This window comes from Melitaea cinxia, chromosome 3, assembly GCF_905220565.1.
Source record: "Melitaea cinxia chromosome 3, ilMelCinx1.1, whole genome shotgun sequence".
Classification (NCBI taxonomy): Eukaryota; Metazoa; Arthropoda; class Insecta; order Lepidoptera; family Nymphalidae; genus Melitaea; species Melitaea cinxia.
Window position 1 is genome coordinate 12,345,900 of NC_059396.1, and position 24,771 is coordinate 12,370,670.

The 24,771-nt window shown below is 35.3% G+C and overlaps 1 protein-coding gene across 1 annotated transcript; it reads left to right on the top strand.

Moving 5' to 3' along the window:
* Positions 1–5,008: 5,008 nt before the first annotated feature.
* LOC123667609 (importin subunit beta-1) lies at positions 5,009–14,749 on the top strand. The gene is made up of 11 exons (XM_045601482.1): positions 5,009–5,198; positions 5,703–5,944; positions 6,296–6,476; positions 7,154–7,413; positions 7,563–7,749; positions 9,204–10,345; positions 10,501–10,671; positions 10,751–10,873; positions 12,958–13,305; positions 14,236–14,361; positions 14,726–14,749. Exons 1-11 carry the CDS (start codon positions 5,141–5,143, stop codon positions 14,747–14,749), a joined length of 2,862 nt encoding a protein of 953 aa, XP_045457438.1. The 5' UTR covers positions 5,009–5,140.
* The last annotated feature ends 10,022 nt before the right edge of the window (positions 14,750–24,771 follow it).

Sequence of the window (24,771 nt, forward strand, 5' to 3'; positions counted from 1 at the left end):
TGATGAATCTTTTTGAAGTAAAGACTTCTTTAGCCACGTTGGGCACTTTTGGTAATGGAAAATCTTATGGGCTCGCGTCACTGATATGCTCATGACTGGCGCACGCGCAGCGGCCATGTGCACGTTAATCGCTTTTACTTACCCACCCAGGGTGAAATCTCGTGTATTTGCGTCATAGATATGCCAATTTTAATACTAAATATTTTGATTTTTCACTTCTATCGGCAGTCCCTATAACTGCAGTTTTTTTCTACTTGACTATTTTTTCGTCTACCCACATTGTATTAGTCGATGTAATTGAAGTCCGTTTTTTTTCGCTTGCAAGCAAACACAATTTTGTGCTTATAAAGCCATATTGAAATTTTAACACAACAGTTCTAAGGTGTAAAAATTTTGACCAGCCCTGATGGGTAGGATAAATAAATATTTGTTAAGATATTTCATATTTTTTAAATAACTTAATAATATATTCAAAAAATAAATCTAATTGTTGATATTTTTATATTAGGTATATAATGTAAATACATAAATCGCAAATTGAAATTACTAATTCTGGGTGCATCGAAGGTTCCGCAACAGTATAAGCCTCTTTTTTTATAAGCGGTTTTTGTTGCAACGTATAATTGTACTGTATTTATTTGTAATTTTATTGGTAATAACTAAATTAATAGATAAAAAATAACTACGAAAAAGGGTTTAACAAAAGAAAAAAAAAACAATCGAATTGAGAACCTTCTCCTTTTTTGAAAGTCTAGTCCTGTATAAAAATAAGTCGTAGGTTAGTTATGCATGCACCCAGACCTTCGTCTTAGACTTGCCACCGGGCAGTTCATAGAATTAAGCATGGAGACAAAAACATAGATGTTAATTAGTTATTGGACTTGTTTTGAAGAGACATGAATAATATACTTTATTAGAGTCAGAAATATAACTGCCTCCAAATCAGCAACATGTTTCTCGTTTTATTTCTTAATTTTAAATATGAATAGTTTTCAAAAACCACTCACTTCGGACATCTCTCATAAGGCCACCTATGACTTACGGCTGAAACACTTTAAAATGATTTCACTTTATAATCGCCGCATAATACTAGATTTAACATTCCTCAAAAAGCTGATATCGGGACAGATTGCATGCGGTGAATTGCTTGATAAAATAAATTTTAAAATCCCGTACAGATATCCACGAAAGCCCATTATTAACATACTTGTTGAACATGTAGGTAGAACAAATGCTCTTAAACATTCTCCATTATCAAGGATGTGTTCTGAGTACAATCGATTTTCCGCGTCAATTAAAGACTTTGATATCTTTCATGATTCAGGGACAAGTCTAAAAAAAAAACTTACCGCACATTTCTGCTCATAAATATAATGTTTAATTTGATATTTATACTATTTATACTATTCTTTTTTTTTTAATTGTTATACTTCTGCTATATTTTTATGATTTGCTGCAACTCTAAAATTGTTAATTAATGTCTTCTAAGGCGAGTGATGTATGCACCCGTAACTGGCATGCATACCGGACTATGTACATGAACGTGATATTGTAATGTTTAGTATGTTATGCTGTTGGTGTATCAGTAAATAAATAAATAAATAAATAAATAAAAAACCCTTTTGTCTAAAGAGAAACTTTGACAACTTTTTGTTAGATTTACCATTGTATTATTGTTTTCATTATGAAGAACAAGAAAATAGTTTTTCACATAACAGTTCTAAATCGTTTCTTTTTTACTAAAATTTGACATCTTATTAGATGCACAACATACACTTCTAAAAAAGTGTACGTGTGCAATTCACAAACAACAAAAGTGAAACTTCTAAAAAGTCGTATGATCATTGAGATCTGTTTTATCGGCAATGAACACGACCTCGGTAAAAAAATGTTGTAAGCGTTACAAAAAACCCGTTGCTTACGTGTTTTTAACCAACTTTAAAAAAAGGAGGAGGTTACTTAATTCGACCGTATATATGTGTACATATATATATATAATGTATGTTCTGGGATAGCTTCGTCGTTTATGAACCAATTTTCATAATTCTTTTTTTGTTGGAAAGGGAATATCCCTGGTGTAGTACCATGATAAGGAAACCAGGATCTGATGATGGGATCCCAAAGAAATCGAGGGAAACTCTCGAAAACTCATAGCTTTTTACTGGATGTACCGATTTTGATGATTTGTAAGTTAATCGAAAGCTGATGTTTATCATGTGGCTACATTTAAATTTCATTAAGATCTGATCACAACTTTTGGAGTAATCTTTGATAATGCGTATTTACTTGACTATTTTTTCGCCTACCTACGTTGTATTACTTGTCGATATAATTGAAGTCGGTTTTTTTCATTTGCTTGCAAACACAATTATAACCAGTAATGTATTCTATCTCATTCTCTTCTATACATTTTTGTTACTTTATCGTGATGCGTTTTTATTTCATCGAGTTTCAAATCACAACGATTCTAAAAAAGTTTCACTTCGATATCCGATAAATATGGCCTCTTAGCATGAGTTCTAGTATATCATAAATCTCAATAGCTTTGAAGGCCTTCTCGTAACCTAACTACTAGCCGTATCAGTTGATAATATGTCGTTTATTGTACCTTTCAAAAACTTTAATAGAAACGCCAACAGATTAAAGGTTTTCTTATAACTTGGTCGGCTAACAAGCGTACGCCTCACCTGATGGTAGGCGATTACCGTAGCTTATAGACGCCTGTAACACCAAAAGAATCCCCCCCAGTAGCTCTGGGTCACCTTACTCACCAAGACATAGAGCAACATGGAGGGGAGTGGCTATACACAGGCGTTCCCCTCTATCAAAGTATAAGCCCAAGTGGTCCTACGCGTACAATAAAACTAGTTGCAGCCGCACTGCTCACTAGACTAAATCTAGTTGCACGATTCAATCATCATTCTTCAAAAAATGCCGAATTGTTCTGTTTTTTGCTGCAAAAAGAGATGAGTCACGTCAAATTTCCTAAAAGATGGCGTAACCTTTCATATGTAAGTATTTTTGAATCACATTATTACTCTATACTTCTTTTAAAACTTTTTTTAAACTTAAAAGTTACAAATGTTATCGGTCGTGTTGCTTCGGATTTGTTTACCACATTTGTTTTTGTTTGTTTGTAACATATATAATGTTACTCATTTGTTATGGTTGCGTATTCCTCTTTTTTTCTGCTAGGTGGTTGTCGTTTATTAGCGCGGTCCGTGTGACGTGGTTTGCCTCTTGCGTATGTGGTTGCATAGGTTCTTCCTTTTTCTCGTCTTCAGCCACGGCCAGATTCAGGGTGCGATTTGTTGGGTGAGTTATTGTCACTCTACGATTTAGATTAAGTTCTTGCTTAAAATGTGTGTTATGTATTGTTGGTCGTGACGAGATTTGCACTAATTTAAATTATTTTAAGATGTTTTATTTATTTTATTTTGTACAATGATTGTTCCGTGTCAACCCAGAGATATTGGGGTCGGCTACGGAAAGGTTCACCTTCTGGTGTGACCTTCCAGGAACCTTGGCTTGTTGCTCCTAGGTGTGACTACGTGGCGTAGCGATTGTTAAGGTTTACGCTAGGACCCCAACGTTTCCGATTCTAATAATGCGCCGGTAATAAGAGAATACGGTTCCGCATCCCAAGGGACCAGTTCCAACCAAAGGGAGAAGTTCTTCATTCTTGCATCAACGTCGGCAGTTCATCCTACCCTCCATTACGACTCCCATGGCTGCAGATGACGCCCTTTTACGGCACCAACCTATAAAGGTAGTGCTGCGTGTGCGGAGCCACGTGGTGCAACGGAAACCTGAACCTGCTAAGTAATTTTATTTAACCCCAAACCATGTGCCAGGAATAGTATGAATCCACGTTCTCTCTAGGACTTATATCATATATTTTTTTCCTTATTGTTAAAGATTTAAGATAGTTATGTGTGTTCATGTTTTTAATTTATAGCAACTGTATTATAACTATTAATTTGATTTGGCGAAGTGATTGTTTGAGGTTCCTTAAGGCCCACGCAAGGTTTTAATAGTTAAAAAAATATATATTTTTACTATTAACTTTTGACAGAACGAAGTCTGTCCAGGCAATTAATACTTAATACTTACATAAAATTGAAGTTAAACTTCTTTACGCACGCCTGACTTGGAGAGTTAACTGGTGAATGCGTGACGAAAGCGCTTTGAAAGATGTGATTGGGTGAGGCGAATGGAATTTGAGAGAAAGATATAACTTAAGTAAGTAACTAAAGAAGTTTTACTTGAGTCGTGTGGTCTAAAGCACACTTGTTTTTTTTTTATACAACAACAGTATTTTTATAACTAAAACATTGCCGTTGATTATTTTTAAAAAGTTGGCCTAGGTACCATGCAGTCATAGAAATTAGAAACTATTAAGCTGCATCGGCGCAAAGATGACAGCTATGGATTGTGCCTGATGCGCTTGCGGTTGCGGGTTCGATCCCCACACGTGACAAACATTTGTATTAGGCATACAGGTGTTTGCCGTGGTCTGGGTGTTTGTGCAGTCCTTGTGGGTCTCCCCACCGTGCCTCGGAGAGCACGTTAAGCCGTCGGTCCCGGTTGATATCGTATACATTGATAGCGATCGTTACTCATAGTAAGGACTATATCCGCCCTATGGATTAAGCTCTAATCCTTCTCCTACATGGGGAAAGAAGCCTATGACCAGAAGTGGGATATTACAGGCTGAAGCGTCAAGCCCATGAATGTGAATAATGTTTATATTAACATTCTATAGGAAAAAATACCTATCCATTATAAAATTTAATTCTAATTTGTAATCATATCAAAGTCTATGGAATGAAAAAATATAAATGAATATTACTTGTACATTGCAATACGCACGGAATAAGAAGACAGTTTTTTTCTATATTTAGTCTACAAAAAAAGCTAGCTTGCTTGTGAAGACGTAGCCTAAGGAATAATATTGTAATGTTTGGCTGTAGGCTGTACAGTATAAAACGTTTGTCTTAGATTCTTTTTAAATGTTACAGGTCTATGGACAACATTTTGTGAAATTTGTGAGTGTTCGTTCGTGTGCCGGTTACCAGTTTTTCATCGGTTATTCAGTTCCCAGATAGATTTAAGTTCAGCTAGAATACTATAAAACAAAATGCTGACGGAAACGACGTTAACACTCATACAAATATTAGAAAAGACTATATCACCAGGTATGTAACGCTTTCTTCAATACTATGAGCATGGCGCTTCTTTATTGTCAACTGACTTTTACAGTACGTAGCATATACGATTAATACTAATAAGAATTCAGGAACTGTGCTATCTATATGAAGGTGCCTACCAGACCTTCTATCAAGGGCTCTGATAAATACCAACAAAACTAATTATTTTGTTAAAAATTAAAATTGAACGGATTACAACGTAACGTATTAGTACTGGACTGTCATGTAAAGAAGTTTCTGGTCGTTGATATAATTTGTGTTGCTTTCCTTTTGTGTTATTTTTCTTTGATAAGAGAGTGAGTAAATGGGAGAGTAAGAAATATGAAATTTGAATCTTTTAATATTTAATTATATTCTTTGTGAAATAACCTCACATGCATTTTTTGGAAGTTTTGGACATTGTTTTGTCTGTTATATACGCTTATATGGTTATTTTCTTTATAAAATTTGTTGTTTATGTAACTATTTAATGAAGCTCATGTTTTTGTACAGATCGAAATGAATTGGAAGCTGCTGAAAAATACCTTGACCATGCAGCTGTTACTAACTTCACAACCTTTATTAAGATGCTGTCAGATGTGCTGGTACAGGGAGGAAATAGCCAGGTGGCTAGGATGGCCGCTGGGTTACAGCTAAAAAATCACTTAACATCCAAAGATCCCACGTTGAAACAACAATATCAGCAAAGATGGCTAGCACTACCTGAAGATATAAGACTCTACATTAAAAAAAATGTAATACTCTATTATTTTTAGTATATTTATCACTAACCTGTTGGTACAATTTGTAGCTCTGCTCTACAGGTTGTGGTTTCAATTCCCACCTGGTCTGGTTGTAATATTGGTATTTATTTATATATGTATAATTTCTATGTGGATATAATAGTCGGCTGTTACCTATATAAAAACAATCAGTTGATTAATACACGAACAGATGACTGTCTGTGTATAAGTTAAATTTAATTATATATATATGTATATATATATATATATATATATATATATATATATATATATATATATATATATATATATATATATATAGTAATCAAAATGTAAATGTGTAAATTGTATTTAAATTTTTAGATCCTATCATCCATAGGAACAGAAAACAGTAGGCCAAGTTCTGCAGCTCAGTGTGTTGCATATGTAGCAGTGGCAGAGCTAGCTGAAGGACAGTGGAATGACCTTATCCCAATACTTGTAGAAAATGTTGTCAATGCTCACTCAACAGAGTTGAAGAAAGAAGCAAGTTTAGAGGCTATTGGTAAAGACAAGTATAATTATTTTGAAAATATATTGAGGATTAATGAAAATTAAAAACTTAATTATAAAAATAATCTAACTTTTGTTAGTCAATATTTTATAACTAAGTTATAACAAGGTGACAATACAGATAATTTTTGTTCCATGTGTTAAAAGTACTGAATATTTGTTGTACATGTACACACTAATGTTTAGATATGAAATCTATGGGATAGCCATTACATAGGATCACTATTGATATGTCTAAAAGAAATACAGTGTAATCGGTATTAATGAGCCTAGTGATCTCAGTAAATATTATTATTTAGTTACTCATATAAAGTAAACTAAAGAATATAAAGTTTTATTAATGTGATTAGATGTTATATAATATTTACTAATATTATAAAACTGGAAAAGTTTGTTAGTTTTAACATGCTTTTCGTCATGTTTCCAGGAATTACTGGTTTTAATAGAAAAATTATTTTTGTTTTGGATACCCATTAACCGAAAAAGAATATTTTATTATGTTTTTCTTATGATTAACACGGCTAAAAACTGTGGGGCACAGTTTAATTATAATAGTATTGTTATTTTTTATCTAGTGTAATATCTAATGTAATATATTTAATATAGGTAGTTATGAAGAAATTATTAATCTATGAAACTACCTCAGTATTCTTACATTAATGTCTACAGGTTATATATGTCAAGAAATAGACGCTGAAGTACTAACAGAACAGAGTAACCCAATTTTAACTGCTATAATCCATGGAATGCGATCTACCGAGCCCAGTAGTTACGTCCGTTTGGCTGCAACACAAGCTCTGCTAAATTCTCTCGAGTTCACAAAGGCTAATTTTGATAAAGAAAATGAAAGAAATTTTATAATGGAAGTTGTTTGTGAAGCAACACAATCTAGTGATATGAGGATAAGTGTAGCAGCACTTCAGTGCTTAGTGAGTTTACATATATACATTTTTACATTATTGACTTTTTATTACAACAGTTATTTAATTTTAAATTGCAAAATATACCATACCATATTGACATCTTACAACTCTTTATTTTCATATGAAATATTAAATTTTGTATGTTTCATTTTTAGGTAAAAATTTTAACTCTGTACTACCAGTATATGGAACCATATATGGGACAGGCTCTATTCCCAATTACTTTAGAAGCTATGAAATCAGATGTTGATGAGATTTCACTACAAGGTATTGAGTTTTGGTCAAATGTAAGTGATGAAGAAATTGATTTGGCTATTGAAATGGCTGAAGCAACAGAAGCAGGTAATAGATTTAAGCATATTAATATTATTCGTATAGTATGATTACATAGTATAAAACAAAGTCGCTTCCCTCTGTCTGTATGCTTAAGGCTAGTTTACACTTTGATTAGTGTGAGTGCAGGTGTTTAGTAATTGTAAGTGCAAGCATGAATCCTTAGTGTTAGTTGTGTCCAATACTATTTAGCTCCTGCACTTAGCAAAATTCAACTGATAGGCGTTGAACAGCAAGTATGGACAAACAAAAACAAGCGTACTTGCTATTACAAGAAATGCTTAAAAACCTATTAAACGTGGTAGTGTGTGAAACTGAAGACTTCTCGGGCTCTTTTAATCTTATATTTAGGGTCTTTACAATTATAAATTCATGTTTTTAACCGACTTCAAAAAAGGAGGAATTACTCAATTCGACCGTATGTTTCTTTTTTTTATGTATGTTCGGGGCATAACACCGTCGTTTATGGATTGATTTCGATAATTCTTTTTTTGTTGGAAAGGAGATATTCCTAGTTTGGTACCATGATAAGGAAACTTGGATCTGATGATGGGATCCCAGAGAAATCAAGGAAAACTCTCGAAAATCCGCATAACTTTTTACTGGGTGTACCGATTTTTATGATTTTTAATTTAATCGAAAGCCGATGTTTATCATGTGGTCATATTTAAATTTCATCGAGATCTGATTACAACTTTTGGAGTAATCTTTAATAATGCGTATTTACTTGACATTTTTTTTGTCTACCTACGTTGTATTACTTGTCGATATATTTGAAGTCGGTTTTTCTTCGTTTGCCTGCAAACACAATTATAGATACTCCTGCACAAATTTATAGGTTGTATCTTCGGTTCAATTTAACATTTTTTCTTTTTAATAATATTTTTCAATCATTTAATAGTATTTATTTCAAATTGTGTTATAACAAGGCTACAGGGAACACAGCCAGTGTCGTCCACGCCACAATGCTAATTACTTATCACTAAACAAGCATGTCCAACCGGACAAGCTACAAGGCAAGGGGAAGGAAGGGTGCACGGGACAGAGCTACTCGCAAAAAAATACGCTTCTATTTACTGGACTACGCTAATTACTAATCACTCGCACTAACCAGTTGTCTATCACTGAGCACATGCACTAAACCACACTCACTATGAAACTGTAAACTAGCCTTAAGATCTTTAAAACTATGCAACAGATTTTGATGCAGTTTTCTTTAGTAAATACAGTGACTCCAGAGGAACGTTTATATACTATAATATATGCATAATATAGATACTGATTGTTTTAGAAGTTTCTAATGTGATGTCTTAAATAAACACAGTTTTTGCAGTTACATTGCAAATATTTATTTTATATTTAATATCAGTATTGCACCTGTGCGAAGCCGGGCGTGTCGCTAGTATTTTTATAACAATAAATTTTTTAAATATTATGTCTTTGACATCTTTTTTGTCGGACAGGCCGCCCACCAGTTAGAACATCGCGATTTTATGCCAGAGGAGCACTACAATACATTGCTCCAGTTTTAATGCAAAAATTAACTAAGCAAGATGACTCTGATGATGAGCTTGAATGGAACCCGTCTAAAGCCGCTTCAGTTTGTTTGATGTTACTCTCAAATTGCTGTGAAAATGACATCGTTCCTCATGTTTTGCCTTTCATTCGTTCTAATATCAAAAGTGAAAACTGGAGATACAGAGAAGCTGCATTAATGGCTTTTGGTTCAATCTTAGGAGGTCTTGAATCAACCACTCTTATGCCACTTGTGGAAGAAGCCATGCCTACTTTGATACAAGCTATGTACGATTCCAGTATAGCAGTAAGAGATACGGCTGCGTGGACTTTTGGTAGAATCTGTGAAATTGTTCCTGAGGCAGCCATTAATGATACATACCTCAAACCGCTGTTAGAAAGTCTAGTAACAGGACTCAAGGCTGAACCTCGTGTAGCTGCAAATGTATGCTGGGCTTTCACTGGTCTGGCAGAAGCAGCGTATGAAGCCGCCGATTGCGGTGATTCAAATCAACCTAAAACGTACTGCATGTCGTCCTACTTTGATTTCATTGTTGAACGACTTTTGGAAACAACTGATCGTCAGGATGCAGCTCAACACAACCTTAGATCGGCAGCTTACGAAGCACTCATGGAAATGGTTAAAAATTCTCCAACTGACTGCTATGTCACTGTGCAAAAGACTACAATGGTTATCTTAGAAAGGTTACAACAAGTGTTACAGATGGAAAATCATATATCTAGTCAGACAGATAGGTCTCTGTTTAATGATCTTCAGAGTCTTCTTTGTGCTACATTACAATCTGTGCTCCGAAAGATGACACCTGAGGATGCACCTCAAATTTCTGATGCAATAATGACAGCTTTGTTAACTATGTTCGCTGGTAATGCGGGTAAGGCAGGTGGTGTTCAAGAAGATGCTTTAATGGCAGTATCTACTCTAGTTGAAGTATTAGGTGAAGGCTTCCTTAAATACATGGATGCATTTAAACAATATCTCTATGTTGGACTTAAAAATCATCAGGAGTACCAAGTGTGCATTGCTGCTGTAGGCGTAACTGGCGATATCTGTCGGGCGCTAAAAAGCAAGGTATCTGATAAGTTTCAATAATTTAGTTATTTTAAATTACTTTACATGAACTTTAAAATCTCAGCTAAAATTTTAATGCGAACTCTTTTAATTTAAATTATAGCTCAATACTATTTACTATAGTTAATAGTAATTAATGCTCATTATTGTTTTAGGTGCTACCATATTGTGATGAAATAATATTACTTTTACTAGAAAATCTTGGTGATCCATCTATACATCGGTCAGTGAAGCCTCAAATTCTATCTGTATTTGGAGACATTGCCTTAAGCATTGGCCCAGATTTTAAAAAGTATTTTGATGTTGTTATGCAAATGTTGCAACAGGTTAGTAACTACTCATATGATATTCATAAATATGTAAAATGGTTGTTTACTTATTTAAGGGTTATGTTAAAATTTTCAGGCCAGTAATGCACAAGTCGATCGAAACGACTACGACATGGTGGAATACTTATGTGAGTTACGAGAAAGTGTTCTGGAAGCTTATACTGGTATCATTCAAGGACTAAAAGGCTCCGGCGGTGAGGTAAGCTTAAAAATATGGCCTATCACAAAAATGTATAATGCTTTTGCTTAGTTTAGGTTTTATTGTGATTATTTATAATATATATTATTCGTAAATAAAAAGCCTAATTTTGTATTACGTAAAATTGTGTGGAAGTTATTAGCTCAGAGGACCCAGTCATTTTGAGTCTTCACTGTCCTTAAAAAAAGAAGCTCGAGCAGGACATTTAAAGGGTAGACCAGTAGAATATCGTCGGGGATAGTGCAAATCCACGTATCTGCTACAGCTAGGGAGCGCGTATCTGCACTTGATGTAATTTTACAGGGGAAGGTTAAAACTCAATAAGTTTTTTATGTAAACGAATTTTGAGCTCATTTTTACACAGAGAGTGATTATTTATGTGTTCTACCTCTTGTTAGGAAAAGTAATTCCCTTAAAGTAAATAATTTAGGCCCTACGACAATTACGCGGATTTGATTTGACCATAAACTTATCACAAACCTAAGAGTAAGTTACGCGGTTTTGAAATGAAATAAAACTAACTAAGAAATCTAATTCCTCCACGTTTTTCGATCTTTGCCCAATAGCCTTTCTCTCTGTTCTGTCAAAAGTTTTAGAGAGTCTTATCTATCAACAGCTAACTGCATTTTTTTCCTCTAATGATATCCTAAATCCTTATCAGTTCAGTCAGTTTATATGATCAACATAGATCACACGCATCTTTTTTCGGTTGAAGCAAGGATATGTTTGAACCTTTCAAAACATCTTTAAGAGAATTTCTGTTTTGTTGCCCCTTCAACATAGATACTGTATAGTTCACGTTTAGATTGTATTATGGGCTCTAAATATAATTTAGTAGTTTCTTTTCTGCAGTAGTGAGTATGCATTATGGGCATATTCCTTAAGAATTTACAGTTTTATAGCAAATATAAACCACAAACGCGCTTCCGGTCATAAGATCACTTACGCGGTGTCGATACTTGCCGGCCGAAGAAGACGCGGTATTGTTTGTTATTGGGCGATTTCTGGCTTTCTATCGGTCGAAATAAACTCACATCAAAGTGGTGGCAGTCAATCAAGATTTTGCGTTAATTGCTCGCCAAAATTTAAATTGGCTACATTTGTCAGATACGCGGAATTAACCAATGCTAGTTACGCGGTTTTGCACTATCCCCGACGATATGACACATTGCAATACTAAATCAATGAGTTAGGACACAGCAGAATAGATCCTGTTCAAAATCTGATGCAGCCAACTAGCCTTGCGAAGTTTATATCATTGAAAAGAAAAGAGAGATATATATAATTTTGATCTTAGTATATATATCACTCATTTAGCTCTTCAGCTCGTTTAGCTCAGTAAAAGACCACGCGGCGTGTGCCGTTGCTAAGGTTTAATTTTATAATGCAACCTAATGTTGGCGACAAATAATAATTTTTCGTTTGTTCAAAGCAAGACGATTGAGTCTATGACCTTGTGAAATATGAATCGAAAAGATACAGAGCCATAGCTAACTATCTCTCTCTTTCGCATGATAAGCGCCATCGTCCGATCGAGTGGCTCGCTAGCTCAGTCTCGTTTACTCTCGCTCAGTACGTCAGTATCTCGAAAATGAATCATAAACATAGTGAACTAGAGATATATTTGAAACGCAAGTGAGCTAATGAGAGACTAGCTCACTTGAAAAGATATGTTTCATTTATATCTTTCACTCATGAGTCACCCAAGTCTACAGCCCACCTGGGGAAGTAACTAAAACTTACAGAAGACCTCAGCTAAATAACACTGCTTTCGAGTAGTGTCGTCTTTCAGTGGTGAGTAAGGTAGCACGTGCTTCTGCTGTTGCAGGCGTCAATAGGCTATGGTAATCGCATACTACGAGATGGGCTGTACACTTGTTTGCCAACATTATCTGTAAAAAAATTAGACAGTCCTTCTAATGTTTACTCGAATTTCTCTCATTGTAATGAAACAACTTTTATTGCTGTTTATTAAATGGTCGACGTTTCGGATACTTTACAGCAACCACAATCACAGGAGGACAATAGTCAGTCCTAATAACGATAAGTAGCAGGTAATATAAAGCGGCACGTTCGCGTTGCAGGTCGCCGCGGACGTGGCGCTGGTGGAGCCGCACGTGGGCGCCATCGTGTCGTTCATGACGCAGGTGGCCGTGGAGCCGGAGCGCACGGACGGGCACATGTCGGTGGTGGCGGGGCTGGCGGGCGACCTGTGCACGGTGTTCGGGCTGCGCGTGCTGCCGCTGCTGGAGACGCGGCCGCTGCTGGACCTGCTGCAGGCGGCGCGCCTGTCGCGCACGCCGCGCACCAAGACGCTCGCCAACTGGGCCACCAAGGAGATCCGCAAGCTCAAGCAGCAGGCGCCGCTCGCCAGCTGGTGCGTGAGACCCTGTGCTGATTACGGTAGCCCGCTGGGGAGGGACGGAGATATGGTGGGCAGTGCACCTGGTTTTGCTAGCATCGATAAGCTACGTTACCCTCGGACAGTTCAGCACAGTGTTTAGGAGTGGTTAATCTACAAAAAGCCACGATTGGTTACTGGGGCAGAGGAGTGGTTTTAGGTTTTCGTCACGTAGCCAATGTTCTCTAGAAAAATCTCAAGCTCTTTCAAACTCAATATGTTTTTTTTTAACTTTGTATGAAAAAAAAATTATTTGGAACCATATTTCTGAATTACTATGATAGAACTCAAGGGCAAGTGTAGCGAGCGTAGCAAATACTATGGGTGTTTGGGAAGCGGTGCGATAGTATAGGATGTTGTTAAGTTTCTCGTCCGCCATCGCAAAGGGGCGGGCTAACGCCCCGACGGTTGTTGTAGGGTTCTTGTATATATACTTAATCGCTCTGATAACTTTGATATCACGATGTAGGTCTTGATGTGTATCCTAATACGTCAGTTCTTAGTTACTTAGTTCGTATGTCGCGCGATAGATGTCGTCACATCACTCCCCTCCGAGACCACAGGTCAATAGCAGTTTGAGTCGTCCATAGATCTGATACTTGCCGGGCCAGTGGAATGTTCCAGTGAGTCAGAGCTAGATGCCACATAGTTCACGGTGAGTTGGAACTGATTGCGGTGATGCTGCAAATGCTTCAGTAAGTCAGAGTGGTGCAGTTCTGCGTAGTGGCTTGCTGCTGCGTCGACCAGGCGAGAAGTGTCTCTCTACAAGCTGACCGGCTGAAGTGCAGTGTGCTGTGCCAAAGTCGCTTAGAAGGCTGTGGGTGATGACCAGGAATGCGCGTCCACTGCATACTGGTGGTCAGGATACCCGTAATAGCCGTGGATGCTGGCTGGCCGTATGACTCGCTGCTCGATGATAATGAACGTTGCGCTAATGTTCATATCACGTCGGGATCATCAGTTTGGAGGTGTAAGGAACGAGGTGTTGAGGTCCTCGTTCGCCATCACAAAGGAAGGATTCTCCGACCAGATGGGTGTACGAAGAATCACGTCGGGGTCGCCAGTTTTGGGGGGCGTGAGGAACAAGGTGTGATCACGTCGGGGTCACCAGTTAGAGGGCTTGTGATGGAATAGGTTGTGAAGTTCATCCACCATTGGAAAGGGAGGATCCTCCGACCAGATGGGTGTTGTGACTGGTGGGATATTGCCTCGATGGTTGTTGTATATGTATATTCAATCACGATGTAGCATACGTCAGTTTTCTCTAGTTTTTTTTGTATGTCGCGAGATAGATGCCGCCACAGGTGTCACAGAGTGATGAGTAAACTATATGTCATGTAGTATGGGTATGTTTCCTTAATGTGTTCATTATTATGGCTCATAATTATTTATCCTGATCTGTTCATGTCTTTATGTGGCCATTGGAAATATGTTTGAATTCCATATTTTAGGTACAACTAATGGAAGTGAAGTGAATAATGAAACATGTTGTTTGTACATTTTTTTAATTTAGTAAGACAAATACAAATTTGATATAGGTTCATATATTTTTGGGACTGAATGTTTCATGATCCTTCTCCTACATGGGGAAAGAGGCCTATGCCCAGTAGTGGGATATTACAGGCTGAAGCGTTTCATGATTTGCTTTTTTGTTTATTTAGTAATGTACACACAATATTTGTTTTTGATTAACTAATGAAATGTGGGCCAACTTTTATGCCTTGACAAAAAGTTACAGTAATTTTTTTTTTCATAGGTTAATAATAATCTTTAATTATTATCATTGAGCAAAATTAAAAAGTATATGAAGCACTACAGACAAATGAAGATTAATTGTATCTAATGTTATTGCATCAGTTTTATGTAAGAGTAAGGGGACAGTAAAATTTGGTGATAAAATTAACATAACTTATGTTTTATTTAAAATTACTAATATTACTTGAACGAAAATGTCAATAATGATGTATTACAAACATAATCTCATTAAGTATTATTTTTTTCAGATTTGAAACGTCGTGGAACTACAGTGATGTAACCAAGTTTCAGACAACTTTCTGCTGGTAAACTCAAATATAATATTGGGAGGTCATATCATGTCGTTAGGTGCATTATATTTAGGCCTTAGAGAGTGCTTTTTTTCGTTCCTTCTTGAAAACTTAGATTTGTGGAACTTTGCTCTCTGTGACTTGTTCTTTCTTACTTGATGTTCAATATGTTACATTTTATGATAATATATGTCGATAATTACTTATATATAAAGCGTAAGATCTAACAATGCAATAATTTCAATTTTTGAAAGAGCTAATGTTACTATTACGAATTTGATAATCATTAGACAAAACTTTTTATGTTGTTATTAAATTTGTACTCAGAAGCCGAGTGGAAAGCATAGAGCTTCTTGATTTCAAATTCGTAATAGAACTTTTACTCGTTTTTTAGAATAATTAATCAATTGTAATGAATTTTTACTTATTGTTAGATCTTAAGCAATGATACGTGGCTTCTAGATATTTAATGACAGTCTCGTAAGATAGATGCAATATTCATAAATACATGTGCCTCATAAGAGAAAATTATAATTAAATTAAAACTCTTAATACGTGTATAATCTGCTTCCACAAATTGTACAAGGAATGTTTTTTTTTTCTGTGTATTACGAAGTGGCCAATGCACCTAGCGCAGCATACTAGAAACATTATGTAAAGCCTCACCATTATCTTTTCATAATAATCTTAATAAAAGTTAAAGCATTTTCCTATTTGGTATTATAGATACAGACAGTGGCTGTGGTATCTTTACTTATGTGAAATGAAAGAGACCGTATGAAAGTTGATGTGTGTTATTATAGGCATGCACATATGCAAGGGATTGTGAATTTTATAAATTATTGTTTTGTAAGATATTTGAAAGGTTTTATGAGCGGTGATGAATGCGAGCGAGAAATGTGTGTGATCAGCATTTTGTAAACTTAGACATGTTATCAGCCCTAAAGAAGGATTGGTATTAATGTATAAGATTCCATCAAGTTACGAGCGAGACTTAAGGACGCCATATTGGTGCGGCGCTTTTTATTCATCATAACTATTTTAATAAGGAGTCGTCACTGCCCACACCTGTAAAAATTATCTAAAGTAGCTGTCAAACTTTAAGTAAAATCTAATCTTTTTTATATTTCGTCGTGTAATTTAATTATTAATATCAAGTTAATTTTATCAATTTATCTCAAAATTAATTATAAAATTATGATAATATGATATATTGAAAAGAAAATCTCAAAATAGAAATAGAATTATTATTTTATATATTTGGAAAAAATCGTTAAATATGTAATAAATTTAACAGTTATTCAGTAATTATATTTATTAGCTGCTATGTATAAATATTAATTGTACATTTAATCATAATGCTATAAAATAAAAATTCATGTATTTTCTTTTATCTTTATTGTTTTTCTGCTAGCTGCGCCTAGCAGTTTTACCCGCGTAACTTTCCATTGTCGCGCAACTTAGGAAGAAAAAATGTTCTGTGTTATTCTGGATTTCTAAATATGTAGATAGCATTTTTTAGAAACCGGTTTTTGTAGCTTTTGTGCGAAAAAGTAAAATATCCATCCATACATCCCTCCTCGCAACTTTCGCATTTATAATGTTCGTAGAATAGAATTTTATGTGATGAATAAAAAGACAATCTGCCTTTTGTCTCAAGCTCATGTATTGTACATATGTAATTAACAGCTCTTTTTCCTTTACATAGTACGTTTTATAGGCAAAATATTGGCCAAATTAAAGCACTGACACTGTTAAATTATTGTATAATAATAACTTGTGCTTCCGTCGTTTTCGAAGTTATCCTTGAAAAAATTGTTTTCGAATCTCAAACGACTACAGTAATTTATACCTTCCACTATGGTTTTTTATTTTTTACGGCTAATTTGTTAATTTTGTATCTTGTGTCTTGCTAATATTTCTCTCCTTTGGTTTTATTAATAAAATCTCTCGTTTTTTACAACTTACACGTCAGTGCCTTTAAACATGCGAACTTTTTATCGGGTTCGTAATTTCTTATCGCGTTAATGTTAAACATTCGTGTAATTTAATTTTTAACAGATTCTGAGTGATAAATCTATTTCCAATAACAATAGTTGTAACGTTATGGACTGAAGAGCTTGATAAAAGCAGATTGTAAAACAAATTGTTTTAATTTTTAATTCGTACTTGAGTGTTTGCTAGTCTGTGAGCATCACTGACAGGAATGATGTTTGCGCGAATTATGCAAGATTTTTTACAAGACGAATGTTATAACTTCTGAGCTCATAGACGCGGTATAAATGCAAAGATATTCAATGAAACTGACTGTAAGACGTATATTTTAAAATAAGACAGGTCAGCTCGTAGCTAGTTACAGTATCACGTTTATGAGCTTTTTGGTACTGTTTACGTAATATACGTGTATATCCCATATACGTATGATTGATCATTTCTTCATTAATCTGTTATATTGTGTAGGTACTTATATTAAGGATGATAGGAGAATATGTATGAGGACTAGTGCCATGCCATGAAAGGTTCTGAATTAGAATCATAGGCATCGAGTCGATGAATACCACCCACTTTTCCTGCGCGAAACAAATATAATTTGAAATATTATTTTTGTTACATCTTTTGATTTCTTTTGTTTTACTCATAAATACTATCCTGTAAACCGTTCTACGATTAAAAGCAATTTTAAAGTTACAAAAGCGTTTTCTTTTAGTTCCTAAAAAAAAACAACAGAGAAATTGGCGTCAACATTTTAAATATTATTGGGTTTAAATTTATCCGTACCAGATATTCTACGTGTATATACCACGTGACTAACCATGGAAGCCTTGAAATAAGCTGTTAAATTTGGTGTCTTGCACAATACTATTGTCGTTTATTGCAATATTTTATACGAACCACTAATTCCGTTGAACTTGTCAAAATCTTGACTTGTTCAAATCCTTTAAAATTTGAGGCTTCAAAAGCAGCTTTAAATCGTCATTTAACAAATTATAATTATATTTAACTTTATTAAAAATTTGTTAAAATTAAAGTTACAACTGATTCTGAAAGTAGAATCACCAAAAAACATCGGTTTCTCTTTTTAAAAAAAAATGCGTAGTTACACAAAATCCACAAACCTTTATCATTAATAGGCTCTTGTACCCTATAATAAAATTCAAAATTATTTTCTGGCATTTTTAAAATGTAGGTACACGTATACCATACCCTAGAAACGTTTACTTTTTTTTTATTTAAAAATTTACATCCTTCCATCCATCGTTTGTTAATCATGCATGCATTATAATAATACCACAGGCGATTTTTCATTATTACTACAGATCGACAGTCCTGTGACTGCCTGTGACGAGTAAATATTTACGTATACTTCACAGATGGGATACATCACTCATCCTCACATATACAACGTCCATGGGACTCCGGTATAGCAGGACAACTCACGTGAGATGTTGATTGTCAGATAAGGTCTACAGTACCTTATTTCGAACATATTTTCTCTGTCTATACCGGTTGACATCTCCGATGAGAAAAACTTCGTTTGCCCCTGAAAGCTGTGCCGCCATTACTATAGCTCCAAAATGAGAGAGAATAAGAGCTTCGTCCACCGTTAGACGGTTACATTTCGTGTCCTCTTTGAATCAATTTATTAAAATGGAGGCCAAAGTACGTACCCTAGACCTGATTTTGTCGCCAAAGCGGCGGGCTAGTTTCTTTTTAAGATCTTTGGCAGCTTCGATCGTCGTAGTAACTACTATTTCTACATTCTCGTCAAAGTTTCTGACTATGTGTGTCGTTTTTCCGCACCCAGGTTTCCGTTTATCCACTTCAGCTTCGGCAATTGCCAGCCCACGAGGCCCGAGTCGACATCAAGATCCCTGAAATGGATTTGGCCATCTCAAGCTCATATATTCTCAGATATTCTCAATATCTGTAGCATTACCTAACAGTAACAGGCCGAAAGACATTACAATATTTAAATATCTAAAATACGTTAAATGCGCACCTTATATAATAATAATAAAAAAAATCATAGATAAATCTGGAGACACGGTAGTGCCCCCGCCAAGACGAGTCAAAAAAAAAAACGAAAAGCACATCTTTTCTCGAGGCGCTTCGTCGTTTTTTTGAACCCTCATAACTTGGGTTTGGTTTATACTAGATAAACAAAATTCTGGGGATATGATGTCAATAGTAGACTTATTAAACATATAAAGATTCAATTGCATAGCTCTTATACTTTAGATTTTATTGATATCTAAAAAACCCCGATTTCGTCACTCACTGATCATCGGCAGCCGGTAGTAACGAAACGGCCAAGCCACATATTTTGATCAAGGTGTAGAGTTTGAGAAGTTAGGGCTTGTAGAGTTAGAAACTTGGCTCTACATGAGATCTGATAACTTTTTGATAGTGCGAGCCATATGATCTCGTCTTGGCAACATTTTACATGAAAATGTTTTTGGTGGGATTTATACATTTAGAATAAATAATGGAATAGTTATAAAAATAAATTGTATCATACGTTAGAATAAGAACCGGTCGGTAGACTCACGTCTCTGTTGGAGACATTAAGTTAGTCTAACTTAAACAATGATGTCGCTGAGCAGCGCCTACCGTGATTAAAAAAAATTGCATGTTTTAGCAATAAAAAAGGACATGGGTTCAAAAGCCCGTGGATGTATATTACTTATATAATATATTTATAATTCACTCTAAATACTAACTAAAAAACGACACAAAAACGAACACAAAAATATAATTCCTATTTATTAAGATTACAAATTAAATTCTTAACAAATAACATTTTATATAAGTACAACTAAATTTATAATTCACACTCTAACTATTTATTAAGATTACAAATTTAATACAATTAAATTACTAAAAGCAAAACTAAGTATTAGCTAGAACCGTATACACGTCCGTCTATCCCTGGTGCCAACGACCAAAGAGTACCTATCCAACGACCAACTGCCACGAGAGCTTCCCCTCCGGTCAGTGTTGCCAACCTCAGCATAGAGCTAAACTGTAGATACGTCAGAAAAAAACTGTAGAAAACTGTAAATATCAAATTAAAAAACAGTAAATGTACAGCTTTGTCTTTTTATTATTTAATAATGGTAATAAATCATCAGGTAACATCTGCAACAGATTGTGCAGGGATGCTAAACGCCGTTACATCCACTCTTCAATGCAGGGTCTCTGCCAAGCGCAAGCTTGGAGATTCCTGAGGTCACTAGGTGTGGGCAAATCCACGGTAACTTGTAAAAGTTCCGTGGATCTCAACTCTTTAAATACTTACTTCATTACTCCTCCTATAATTGTGGACTCCAACACAAAAACATCTACTCTTTCATTTTTATCTACTCTTGTTTCACCTGACCTACCTCTCTTTTCTTTTGAAACGGTCTCGCAAGAAACTATCAAGAAGCATATCCGCTCCATTTCAACAAAAGCTATTGGTAGTGATAGCCTCAGCCTCGGCATGATTCTTCCTGTGTTGGAGGACATTGCACCTGTAATAACACACATTATTAACTTTTCACTTACATGCAATGTCTTTCCTTCACTATGGAAGAAAGCCCTTGTCATACCCCTTCCTAAAACCACCAATCCTACTAACCCTTCTCAATTCCGTCCCATATCTATTCTTCCTCTTCTCTCCAAAGTCCTAGAATCCGTCGTCCATAATCAAATTTACAACCATCTTTCCTCTCACAACCTCATGTGTCCGTTTCAATCCGGTTTCCGTCCATCCCACAGCACTGTCGGAGCGCTGCTGAATGTTTCGGAAGATGTGCGGTGTGCGATGGATCAAACCAAGCTCACTGCCATGATTCTACTGGATTTCAGCAGTGCCTTCAACTCTGTTGACTACGATATTCTTCTTGGTACCTTGCGAGCTGTTAATATTTCTCCCACAGCTATTGACTGGTTTCACTCTTATCTTTCTGGACGCCAGCAGTGTGTGACTCTTGACGATAACTCATCATATTGGATGGACCTCACTGCTGGCGTTCCACAAGGTGGCGTATTATCTCCTTTACTGTTTTCTATCTTTATTAATAATGTTTCACGTGTTATCACTTCTCCCTTCCATCTGTATGTAGACGATCTGCAAATATACCGACACTTCGGGCTGACTGAGTTGGATGAGGCTGTTCGAATTTTAAATGATGATCTTGCGGCTGTTCAGGCCTGGGCTAAATCTTTTGGTCTGCTAGTAAATCCTACTAAATCACAAGCCATCATTATTGGCAGCAGTAGATTAAGAAGCAGACTGGAATGGGAATTCGTCCCTAAAATCTGTTACTCTGGGGTCCCAATCCCTTACGCTGATAAAGTTAGAAATTTGGGCCTTATTATGGACTGCAACCTTTCTTGGAAAGCTCATGTTAATGAAATCAGCAAAAAAAATACATTACTCGATCCACTCTCTCAAGCGTCTCCAGTATTTTCTTCCTTTCAAAACCAAATATATGCTCGCGCAGTCCCTTCTACTACCTATCCTTGACTATGCCGATGTATGCTATCTGGATGTGACAGAGGAGCTGCTTAGAAAATTGGAGCGACTTCAGAATCTCGCAGTACGTTTCATTTTTGGCCTACGAAAGTTTGATCGTATCTCTCACTTCCGTGCTCAGATCAAATGGCTCCCTATTCGCCTTCGCCGTGATATGCATATCCTTTCTACTCTCTTTAACATCATACGTAACCCAAACTCTCCTTCTTATCTTCGATCCCGTTTCCACTTCCTACCCTCTCCTAATCGTTCCAGGCGCCCTGGCATTACACCAAAGCTGGATGTACCAAAGTGCAATACCAAATTCAAACTAAATTCATTTGCGGTACGCGCCTCTTTACTGTGGAACAAACTCCCAGAAAACATTCAAAAGAGTCCTTGCCTTGTTTCCTTCAAACGTAAATTAAAGGAGCATTTTATATCTCAACTCAATTTACAATCATCTACTTAATGAATATGTAAGTATATAATTACCTATAATATTATATCATATATTTGTATTTATGTGTGTACGTATGTATGTATATATATATATATATATATATATATATATATATATATGTATGTAAGTAGTGTGTGTGTATATGTATATGCATGATATATGTGTATATGTATATGTATTATATCTATATATATCTATGTAAGTGTATGTATTTATACCTGTAAGTATGTAATATATTACAGTTTTTTAGCTATTATGTTATTAATTCTTGCACTGTGTTCCCCGCTATATGACACTATCTCTCATGAACATTGGTTGACTGGAAGAGATCTCTTCTAGAGATAAGTCCACCTTTGCCATCAACTTTTTTGTATAATTTTTCTGTACATTATTTTTAGTGCAATAAAGTATATAATAAATAGAATACATTTTAGAGAGGGAATAAAAAACAAGAAAAATCATGTAATTATCAAAGTTTTAATCAAATTAAATATCAAAAGTCATAAAGATACATTATGTCAAATAAAATCAGTAATATTTAAAAGTTAGTAATGTAACACTTCAGAAAATGTGACTAGCGATTTTTGAGGAATCTTAATTATAACAGCTTATAAAGGTCCATCGATAACAATGAAATAGTAGCTGATCAGCAGCTGATCATCGGCTGCTGACGATACATGTTAGATGGTATCACTAGCTACTGTCTTATTTTCAATTTGTATATCTTCTTGATTTTCCGTTTCATCTTTATTCTTGAAATCGTACATATTTTGATTGAATTTTTTTAAATGGTCATTTGTTGCATTGAACTCAAAACAATTTTTAATTTCTGACTTTGTGTGCAAGGTACCTTTTATTGTAGTTGTAGAAAGTTTATTTCGAAGCTTCGTTTTCATAAGATTAATGCTGGAAAACAAGCGTTCTACCGTAGCAGTACGGTGCGGCAAACATAGAAGCTTTCTAGTTAAAGTCGATAAAAGTGGAAACATCGCAGAGCCATCGCCTTTTTTTAATTTAGAAACATGCGAACAAAATTTTTCTACACTGGACGTCTCAGTATCGTTAAATTCAAAATTGGTCTTGCGAAGGGTTCTCCATTCTACAACAAACTAGATGGCGCTAGCACCTTAAGCAAAAAACTGTAGATTTTAAGGCCTAAACTAAAAACTGAGAGAATTTCCAAAAAACTGTAGATCTACAGTTAAAACTGTAGGGTTGGCTACACAGCCTCCGGTCGACTAAGCTTTCGACATGGCCTGATTGTGACTTCACATGGCGTGATCGGTAAACCACGCCCCCTTATCATCAATGTTATGCTAATTATATATATATATATATACACCTACACTTTAAAAATAAGCGCGCAAAGAAAATCTCAGGGGGTAGGTCACTTCACAGTTTGCATGTTTCCCAGTGGAACTCCCATTTTTAGCAGACATCCAGGCTTCACTCTGTTTTGTATCTGATTTACTTTTTTTTTGGTAACTTTCAAAAGCTATCGTATTTCTGATTAATTAACATATTACAAATAATGAATATGGTACAGATTCTAGATGACTGCTATGATCACAAATAAGTCAACCATTCAGAAATGAAACTGCAATTAAATAACTCAAATGCTTTAAGGGAGTCGTCCATTAATCCCATGATGTTTTTTAGCAATTTTTTTTAAACCCCCCCCCCCCCCCCTCGCTCTTTTTCTAACCTGACGTGATTCATGGACGACCCCTAAGTACATTTTCGGTTGGCTTTAAGGTTTTACCCTCGTAACACTAAAACCCCAATTGTGGATATAGTATATAGGCTCTTAAAAGATCTAAGAAATTAGTGTTTACAAAAAACTGCCTATCTATCATCATATCTATCATCATATCTACCTAGTACCAGAGACGAATTGAAAGTAACCTTCAGTCTAGTAGATACTGTTTTATACGCTTCAGCCTGTAATATCGCACTACTAGGCATAGACCCCATTCCCATAATAAAACATAAATAACGACACCCATGTCGATTATTGGGTTTATTTACCCCATTTCACCCCCTAAGGGATTGATTTTCGGAAATCACGAAAGACGTATTTACTTATTTATTTTTGGCAGTACTCCTACGAAGTTTCGAATCGAAATGTCTATATAATACGAGTATTGTTTTTTAATGGTGAACAATAAAGAGTATTATTATATTGAGAGCTTTATTTTAAATATACATAGTTATATAATAAAATTGCATTAAATTAAATATAGTACAATACTCACGAGTATTAACACATTTTACTAGAATTACTTAATGTGAATTTCGACCATTATGTTTTATATAAAAATTTGGCAGGTTTCCTAAAGATCCAAATTTAAGGGATACATGGATTTTTTTTTGTAATAACAGACTAACCTGGACGCCCACAAAAAATAGTGTCATTTGTTCAGATCATTTCAATATCTCTGACTTTCAAGTGTTGGCGAACAATAGAAGGAAATTAGTCGAGGGTACCAA